The 10,000-nt window shown below is 54.3% G+C and overlaps 1 protein-coding gene across 1 annotated transcript in view; it reads left to right on the top strand.

Annotated features, from left to right (window-relative positions):
• Nucleotides 1-10,000, top strand: part of fer1l6 (fer-1 like family member 6) — a 28,260-nt gene that overhangs the window by 13,257 nt on the left and 5,003 nt on the right. Inside the window, 13 exon segments of the mRNA XM_080521838.1 lie at nt 1,073-1,280; nt 3,232-3,341; nt 3,412-3,531; nt 3,638-3,680; nt 4,287-4,331; nt 4,947-5,044; nt 6,538-6,654; nt 7,250-7,384; nt 7,461-7,588; nt 7,680-7,850; nt 9,155-9,309; nt 9,387-9,529; nt 9,638-9,726. Coding sequence (XP_080377964.1) covers nt 1,073-1,280; nt 3,232-3,341; nt 3,412-3,531; nt 3,638-3,680; nt 4,287-4,331; nt 4,947-5,044; nt 6,538-6,654; nt 7,250-7,384; nt 7,461-7,588; nt 7,680-7,850; nt 9,155-9,309; nt 9,387-9,529; nt 9,638-9,726 — 1,562 coding nt within the window.

Below are 10,000 nucleotides of genomic sequence, written 5' to 3'. Positions count from 1 at the left end.
ACTCCTCCTGCTCTTCCTCCTCCTCCTCCTGCTTTTCCTACTCCATCACCCTGGTAACTCCTCCTCCTGCTCCTCCTGCTCCTCCTCCTGCTTTTCCTCCTCCATCACCCTGGTAACTCCTCCTCCTGCTCCTCCTGCTCCTCCTGCTCCTCCTCCATCACCCTGGTAACTCCTCCTCTTCTCCTCCATCACACTTCTCTGATATTTAAGATTTACTCATCAATTCATTTTACAAATTCAAATTGCAATGAAGCTAAATGTTGCTGCTTCGGTTGCTGTTGTTGCTTCGGTTGCTGTTGTTGCTTCGGTTGCTGTTGCTGCTTCGGTTGCTGTTGTTGCTGCGGTTGCTGTTGCTGCTTCGGTTGCTGTTGTTGCTTCGGTTGCTGTTGCTGCTTCGGTTGCTGTTGCTGCTTCGGTTGCTGTTGTTGCTGCGGTTGCTGTTGTTGCTTCGGTTGCTGTTGTTGCTGCGGTTGCTGTTGCTGCTTCGGTTGCTGTTGCTGCTGCGGTTGCTGTTGCTGCTTCGGTTGCTGTTGTTGCTGCGGTTGCTGTTGCTGCTTCGGTTGCTGTTGCTGCTTCGGTTGCTGTTGCTGCTTCGGTTGCTGTTGCTGCTGCGGTTGCTGTTGCTGCTTCGGTTGCTGTTGTTGCTGCGGTTGCTGTTGTTGCTTCGGTTGCTGTTGCTGCTTCGGTTGCTGTTGCTGCTTCGGTTGCTGTTGTTGCTGCGGTTGCTGTTGCTGCTTCGGTTGCTGTTGCTGCTGCGGTTGCTGTTGCTGCTTCGGTTGCTGTTGTTGCTGCGGTTGCTGTTGTTGCTTCGGTTGCTGTTGCTGCTTCTGCTGCTGTTGCTGCTTCGGTTGCTGTTGTTGCTGCGGTTGCTGTTGCTGCTTCGGTTGCTGTTGCTGCTTCTGCTGCTGTTGCTGCTTCGGTTGCTGTTGTTGCTGCGGTTGCTGTTGTTGCTGCGGTTGCTGATGCTGCTTCGGTTGCGGTTGCGGTTGTTGTTGTTGCTGCTTCGATTGCTGCTGTTGCTGCGGTTGCTGCTGTTGCTGTGGTTGCGGTTGCTGCTGCGGTTGCTGAGCAGGAGCTCCCGGAGGACGAGCACCTCCTGCCTCCTCTCAGCGTCACGGTGGTGGACTGGCGAGCGTTCGGCCGCAGCACGCTGGTGGGGACCCACGTCATCAACAACCTGAAGGCCTTCAGATACGTCCCGCCCCCGGCCCCGCCCCCCGCCCAGGCCCCGCCCACCGACACACCTGAGCCCACCTCCACCTCGAAGCATGACGCTCAAGGTTTGTCTTCAGTTCTACATAACCAGACCCCACCTGACCTGCAGAACCAGACCCCACCTGACCTGCAGAACCAGACCCCACCTGACCTGCAGAACCAGACCTAAACTGACCTGCAGAACCAGACCCTAAACTGACCTGCAGAACCAGACCCTAAACTGACCTGCAGAACCAGACCCTATACTGACCTACATAACCAGACCTATACTGACCTGCAGAACCAGACCCTATACTGACCTGCAGAACCAGACCTAAACTGACCTGCAGAACCAGACCCTAACTGACCTGCAGAACCAGACCTAAACTGACCTGCAGAACCAGACCCCAACTGACCTGCAGAACCAGACCTAAACTGACCTGCAGAACCAGACCCTATACTGACCTGCAGAACCAGACCCAACTGACCTGCAACTGACCTGCAACTGACCTGCAGAACCAGACCCAACTGACCTGCAACTGACCTGCAACTGACCTGCAGAACCAGACCATAAACTGACCTGCAGAACCAGACCCCACCTGACCTGCAGAACCAGACCTAAACTGACCTGCAGAACCAGACCCCACCTGACCTGCAGAACCAGACCTAAACTGACCTGCAGAACCAGACCCTATACTGACCTGCAGAACCAGACCCTATACTGACCTCCAGAACCAGACCCTAAACTGACCTGCAGAACCAGACCTAAACTGACCTGCAACTGACCTGCAGAACCAGACCCTAAACTGACCTGCAGAACCAGACCCAACTGACCTGCAGAACCAGACCCCACCCGACCTGCAGAACCAGACCCTAAACTGATCTGCAGAACCAGACCCAACTGACCTGCAACTGACCTGCAGAACCAGACCCTAACTGACCTGCAGAACCAGACCCTAAACTGACCTGCAGAACCAGACCCCAACTGACCTGCAGAACCAGACCTAAACTGACCTGCAGAACCAGACCCTATACTGACCTGCAGAACCAGACCCAACTGACCTGCAACTGACCTGCAACTGACCTGCAGAACCAGACCCAACTGACCTGCAACTGACCTGCAACTGACCTGCAGAACCAGACCATAAACTGACCTGCAGAACCAGACCCCACCTGACCTGCAGAACCAGACCTAAACTGACCTGCAGAACCAGACCACACCTGACCTGCAGAACCAGACCTAAACTGACCTGCAGAACCAGACCCTATACTGACCTGCAGAACCAGACCCTATACTGACCTGCAGAACCAGACCCTAAACTGACCTGCAGAACCAGACCTAAACTGACCTGCAACTGACCTGCAGAACCAGACCCTAAACTGACCTGCAGAACCAGACCCAACTGACCTGCAGAACCAGACCCCACCCGACCTGCAGAACCAGACCCTAAACTGATCTGCAGAACCAGACCCAACTGACCTGCAACTGACCTGCAGAACCAGACCCAACTGACCTGCAGAACCAGACCCTAACTGACCTGCAGAACCAGACCCTAAACTGACCTGCAGAACCAGACCCCACCCGACCTGCAGAACCAGACCCTAAACTGATCTGCAGAACCAGACCCAACTGACCTGCAACTGACCTGCAGAACCAGACCCAACTGACCTGCAACTGACCTGCAGAACCAGACCCTAACTGACCTGCAGAACCAGACCCTAACTGACCTGCAGAACCAGACCTAAACTGACCTGCAGAACCAGACCCTAACTGACCTGCAGAACCAGACCTATACTGACCTGCAGAACCAGACCTAAACTGACCTGCAGAACCAGACCCTAACTGACCTGCAGAACCAGACCTATACTGACCTGCAGAACCAGACCTATACTGACCTGCAGAACCAGACCCTAACTGACCTGCAGAACCAGACCTATACTGACCTGCAGAACCAGACCTATACTGACCTGCAGAACCAGACCTAAACTGACCTGCAGAACCAGACACGCAGGATGAGATTTTTTTGTTTTCTTCAGCTGAAATGTGTGAAGACGTTGGCGAGACGGCGTCCAGCTCCCCAATGGACTTCCTGGTGACAGTGGAGGAGGAAGCTCCGCCTCCAGCCCCACCCACTCCCAATACAAAGGTACCTGGCACCACAACAACGCCGCCGCCGCCGCCCGGTGTTCTGCTCACTGACTGGGTCTCTGGTTCAGGACGGCCGGACCAAGAGCCGCCACCGCTCCACCAAGCGGAGGAAACGCACCGTCGCCGACGAGTCTGCGGAGTGCGTCATCGACTGGTGGTCCAAGTACTACGCCTCCGTGGAGAAACAGGTAGCGGAGGCGTTGCCATGGAAACGAGGCCGGAAGAGGCTTCAAACAGCCTGAAAATGCTAACGTGCTAACTGCAACGAATCGCGTTTCTACGTTTGTGTTTCAGAGCAAAATGAAGGGCAGCGCTCTGCCGCGCGTCTTTGATAAAGGTCTGTAGTACACTGATGGTGTGGCTCTGCTAAACCTGCTGCTCTGCTAAACCTGCTGCTCTGCTAAACCTGCTGCTCTGCTGAACCTGCTCCTCTACTAAACCTGCTGCTCTGCTAAACCTGCTGCTCTGCTGAACCTGCTCCTCTACTAAACCTGCTGCTCTGCTAAACCTGCTGCTCTGCTAAACCTGCTGCTCTACTAAACCTGCTCCTCTACTAAACCTGCTGCTCTGCTGAACCTGCTGCTCTACTAAACCTGCTCCTCTACTAAACCTGCTGCTCTACTAAACCTGCTCCTCTACTAAACCTGCTCCTCTACTAAACCTGCTGCTCTGCTGAACCTGCTGCTCTACTAAACCTGCTGCTCTACTAAACCTGCTCCTCTACTAAACCTGCTGCTCTACTAAACCTGCTCCTCTACTAAACCTGCTCCTCTACTAAACCTGCTGCTCTGCTGAACCTGCTGCTCTACTAAACCTGCTGCTCTACTAAGCCTGCTGCTCTGCTGAACCTGCTGCTCTGCTGAACCTGCTGCTCCAGAAGAAGATGTGTTTTGAGTGTAGGTCCCTCAGTGTTCTCCTTCCTGACCGACACATTGTGTTGCAGCTTCGCCGCTCCACAACTTGCTGAGTCACGGAGTCGAGTCCCTGGGTAAGAACTGACGCTCAGTTTCCTGCTTCCTGCTTCCTTCTTCCTGCTTCCTGCTTCCTTCTTCCTGCTTCCTGCTTCCTGCTTCCTTCTTCCTGCTTCCTGCTTCCTTCTTCCTTCTTCCTGTTTCCTGCTTCCTGCTTCCTGCTTCCTGCTTCCTGCTTCCTGCTTCCTGTTTCCTGCTTCCTGTTTCCTGTTTCCTGTTTCCTGCTTCCTTCTTCCTGCTTCCTGTTTCCTGCTTCCTACTTCCTGCTTCTGGCTTCCTGTTTCCTGCTTCCTGCTTCCTGCTTCCTGCTTCCTGCTTCCTGTTTCCTGCTTCCTGTTTCCTGTTTCCTGTTTCCTGCTTCCTTCTTCCTGCTTCCTGTTTCCTGCTTCCTACTTCCTGCTTCTGGCTTCCTGTTTCCTGCTTCCCACTTCTGTTTCCTGCTTCCTGTTTCCTGCTTACTGTTTCCTGTTTCCTGCTTCCTGCTTCCTGCTTCCTGTTCCACTGCTGGGGAGCTGTTGTGGTGGCAGCTGGAGGCTCTGGGGGGTTCAGCGGTTCAGGAGGCGCCTCAGGACCATGGTTCCTCAACTTGAGGAGCTTTATTGTGAAAGTGATCAAAGGGTTTCCTCCTCCAGTCGGCGGCTCGGCGGACGGAGAGAAGAAGAAGAAACAGAAAGGAAAAGAAACGTTGGAGCCCAACATCAGTCTGCCCACAAAACTGGCCACACTTCAGGTACTTCTGCTCCACCGGGGTACTCGTGAGGAAGATGATGGGGAGGAGGAGGAGGAGGAGGAGGAGGAGGAGGAGGAGGAGGAGGAGGAGGAGGAGGAGGAGGAGGAGGAGGAGGAGGAGGAGGAGGAGGAGGAGGAGGAGGAGGAGGAGGAGGAGGAAGAGGAAGAGGAAGAGGAAGAGGAAGAGGAAGAGGAAGAGGAAGAGGAAGAGGAAGAGGAAGAGGAGGAGGAGGAGGAGGAGGAGGAGGAGGAGGAGGAAGAGGAAGAGGAAGAGGAAGAGGAAGAGGAAGAGGAAGAGGAAGAGGAAGAGGAAGAGGAAGAGGAAGAGGAAGAGGAAGAGGAAGAGGAAGAGGAAGAGGAAGAGGAAGAGGAGGAGGAGGAGGAGGAGGAGGAGGAGGAGGAGGAGGAGGAGGAGGAGGAGGAGACTTGGATTTATTCCAGAAAAGGTCCAAACTGTTCAGATTAGTTGTGAAACCCTATGAAAAAAGAGGTGCAGTGTGTCAGTAGAAGGTCAGTAGAAGGTCAGTAGAAGGTCAGAAGAAGGTCAGTAGAAGGTCAGTAGAAGGTCAGTAGTGTCAGTAGAAGGTCAGAAGAAGGTCAGTAGAAGGTCAGTAGAAGGTCAGTAGTGTCAGTAGAAGGTCAGTAGTGTCAGTAGAAGGTCAGTAGAAGGTCAGTAGAAGGTCAGTAGTGTCAGTAGAAGGTCAGTAGAAGGTCAGTAGAAGGTCAGTAGTGTCAGTAGAAGGTCAGAAGAAGGTCAGTAGAAGGTCAGTAGAAGGTCAGTAGTGTCAGTAGAAGGTCAGTAGAAGGTCAGTAGTGTCAGTAGAAGGTCAGTAGAAGGTCAGTAGTGTCAGTAGAAGGTCAGTAGTGTCAGTAGAAGGTCAGAAGAAGGTCAGTAGTGTCAGTAGAAGGTCAGTAGTGTCAGTAGAAGGTCAGTAGAAGGTCAGTAGTGTCAGTAGAAGGTCAGAAGAAGGTCAGTAGAAGGTCAGAAGAAGGTCAGTAGTGTCAGTAGAAGGTCAGTAGAAGGTCAGTAGTGTCAGTAGAAGGTCAGTAGAAGGTCAGTAGAAGGTCAGTAGAAGGTCAGTAGTGTCAGTAGAAGGTCAGTAGTGTCAGTAGTGTCAGTAGAAGGTCAGTAGTGTCAGAAGAAGGTCAGTAGAAGGTCAGTAGAAGGTCAGTAGTGTCAGTAGATGGTCAGTAGAAGGTCAGTAGTGTCAGTAGATGGTCAGTAGAAGGTCAGTAGTGTCAGTAGAAGGTCAGTAGAAGGTCAGTAGTGTCAGTAGATGGTCAGTAGAAGGTCAGTAGTGTCAGAAGAAGGTCAGTAGAAGGTCAGTAGAAGGTCAGTAGAAGGTCAGTAGAAGGTCAGTAGTGTCAGTAGATGGTCAGTAGAAGGTCAGTAGTGTCAGTAGAAGGTCAGTAGTGTCAGTAGAAGGTCAGTAGAAGGTCAGTAGTGTCAGTAGAAGGTCAGTAGTGTCAGTAGAAGTTGTGCTTGTGTTCCAGCTGTACAACAAGGAGTTGGAGCTTCAGTTCGGTCCGTTTGACGATTGGGTCAAAACCTACGAGTTGTTCAGAGGGAAGAGCAGCGAGGAGGAGGAGAGGTTCGTCGGCAAGTTCAAGGTGAGACCAGAGTGGAGGACTGTGGAGGACTGTGGAGGACTGTGGTGGACTGTGGAGGACTGTGGAGGACCGTGGTGGACTGTGGAGGACTGTGGAGGACTCTGGTGGACTGTGGAGGACTGTGGAGGACCGTGGTGGACCGTGGAGGACTGTGGAGGACTGTGGAGGACCGTGGTGGACTGTGGTGGACTGTGGAGGACTGTGGAGGACCGTGGTGGACTGTGGAGGACTGTGGAGGACTGTGGTGGACCGTGGAGGACTGTGGAGGACTGTGGAGGACTGTGGAGGACTATGGAGGACCGTGGAGGACCGTGGAGGACCGTGGAGGACTGTGGTGGACTGTGGTGGACCGTGGTGGACTGTGAAGGACTCTGGTGGACTGTGGTGGACTGTGGAGGACTGTGGTGGACTGTGGAGGACTGTGGAGGACTGTGGTGGACTGTGAAGGACTCTGGTGGACTGTGGTGGACTGTGGTGGACTGTGGAGGACTGTGGTGGACTGTGAAGGACTCTGGTGGACTGTGGTGGACTATGAAGGACTCTTGTGGACTGTGGTGGACTGTGGAGGACTCTGGTGGACTGTGGTTCCCCCCAGGGCCGGTTCTGCCTCTACAAACTGCCGGACGGCGAGACAGACGACGGGGACGAGGACGTTGGAGACTTCAGGGTCAGCCGGGGGATCCCTGCCAACAGCCCCACCCAAGTCCTGATCCGGGTCTACATCGTCTCTGTGAGTTCTGGGGGGGTCCAGACCTCGGTCCTGGAACTACAAGTGGGTTCCTGAAGGTTCCGTCTTGTGGTCACAGGCGTCCAACCTCCACCCGGCCGACCCGGACGGCAAGGCCGACCCCTACATCGTGGTCCGGCTCGGCAAGCATGAAGTGAAGGACCGAGACAACTACATCCCCAAAGACCTGAACCCGGTCTTTGGAAGGTAGGTCGGGCCGAGTCCCCCAGTCTTCTTTGGTTCTGGTTCTGCCCCGCTGTTTGGACTGATGACCCGGACCGGCTTGTCTTGGTTCCAGGTCCTTCGAGTTCCAGGCCTCATTCCCCAGAGAGTCCCTGCTGTCGGTCCTGGTCTACGACTTCGACCTGGTGGGGGGGGACGACCTGATCGGGGAGACCCGGGTCGACCTGGAGAACCGGTTCTACAGCCGCCACCGCGCAACCTGCGGCCTGCCACAGGAGTACTGCATGTGGGCGGAGCCTCTAACATCAGATTATAGAGCATCTTCCTCCTCTAATCCAGATTATAGAGCATCTTCCTCCTCTAATCCAGATTATAGAGCATCTTCCTCCTCTAATCCAGATTATAGAGCATCTTCCTCCTCTAACATCAGATTATAGAGCATCTTCCTCCTCCAACACCAGATTATAGAGCATCTTCCTCCCCTAACACCAGATTATAGAGCATCTTCCTCCTCTAATCCAGATTATAGAGCATCTTCCTCCTCTAACATCAGATTATAGAGCATCTTCCTCCTCTAATCCAGATTATAGAGCATCTTCCTCCTCTAATCCAGATTATAGAGCATCTTCCTCCTCTAATCCAGATTATAGAGCATCTTCCTCCTCTAACATCAGATTATAGAGCATCTTCCTCCTCTAACACCAGATTATAGAGCATCTTCCTCCTCTAATCCAGATTATAGAGCATCTTCCTCCTCTAACACCAGATTATAGAGCATCTTCCCCCTCTAATCCAGATTATAGAGCATCTTCCTCCTCTAACATCAGATTATAGAGCATCTTCCTCCTCTAACATCAGATTATAGAGCATCTTCCTCCTCTAACATCAGATTATAGAGCATCTTCCTCCTCTAATCCAGATTATAGAGCATCTTCCTCCATTAATTGATGAATGTCTGATGAATAACTGTGGTGTTCTGGGGATCCTGTAAATGATCTTTCTTATGTTGACCCGGTGACCCGGTTGTTTAGTGACCCGGTGACTCGGTGACCCAGTCACTCAGTGACCTGGTGACCCGGTGATTCGGTGACCTGGTGACCTGGTGACCCGGTGATTCGGTGACCTGGTGACCTGGTGACCTGGTGACCTGGTGACCCGGTGACCTGGTGACCCGGTGACTCGGTGACCCGGTGATTCGGTGACCTGGTGACCCGGTGACCTGGTGACCCGGTGACTCGGTGACCTGGTGATTCGGTGACCTGGTGACCCGGTGAGTCGGTCACTCGGTCACTCGGTGACCTGGTGACCCGGTGAGTCGGTGACCTGGTGATTCGGTGACCTGGTGACCCGGTGACCTGGTGACCCGGTGACTCGGTGACCTGGTGATTCGGTGACCTGGTGACCCGGTGACCTGGTGACCCGGTGACCCGGTGACTCGGTGACCTGGTGATTCGGTGACCTGGTGACCCGGTGAGTCGGTCACTCGGTGACCTGGTGACCCGGTGACTTGGTCACTCGGTCACTCGGTGACCTGGTGACCCGGTGACCCGGTGACCCGGTGACCTGGTGACCCGGTGACCTGTGCTGCAGTGACGGCTACAATGCGTGGAGAGACTGCCAGAAGCCGTCGGAGCTGCTGTCCCAGATGTGTCAGGACAACGGGCTGGACGGTCCCGTCTTCAGCCCAGGACGCATCACGGTGGCGGGACACGTCTTCACCGGCAAGACGCTCTTCATGGACGAAGGTGTGGGACGGACCAGCAGGGGGCGCCGGCAGCCATCTTGCTCCTCGGGGTGGTGACCAGATGTGTGTGACCCCCAGACGAGCCGGTGGAGTCCTACGAGCACCTGTCCCTGAAGGTCCTGCACCGCTGGGCCCAGGTCCCGGGGATGGACTACCAGCTGGTCCCGGAGCACATCGAGACCAGGACCCTGTTCAGCAAGGCGCGGCCCGGAATGGACCAGGTAGGGTTAGGGCTAGGTTCTTCGGTTGACCTAGAACAGGAACCAAGGTAGAGTCCACTGCAGTGGACTGGACCTGGTCTGGGCGTGACCAGAACTCCTGTCCTGCAGGGACAGGTCCAGATGTGGGTGGACATGTTTCCCATGGACCTGCCTCATCCAGGACCCTCAGTGGACATTTCTCCTCGGACACCCAAAGGGTGAGTTTGGTTTGTCCCTGGACCTGCAGGTTCCTGACGTCTCTGTCCCTGACGTCTCTGTCCCTGAAGTCTCTGTTCCTTAAGTCTCTGTCCCTGACGTCTCTGTCCCTGAAGTCTCTGTCCCTAAAGTCTCTGTTCCTTAAGTCTCTGTCCCTGAAGTCTCTGTTCCTTAAGTCTCTGTCCCTGACGTCTCTGTCCCTGAAGTCTCTGTCCCTGACGTCTCTGTCCCTGAAGTCTCTGTTCCTTAAGTCTCTGTCCCTGACGTCTCTGTTCC

Source organism: Blennius ocellaris (assembly GCF_963422515.1).
Source record: "Blennius ocellaris genome assembly, contig: SCAFFOLD_147, whole genome shotgun sequence".
Lineage (NCBI taxonomy): Eukaryota > Metazoa > Chordata > Actinopteri > Blenniiformes > Blenniidae > Blennius > Blennius ocellaris.
This window is presented reverse-complemented; position numbering and strand designations above follow the sequence as displayed.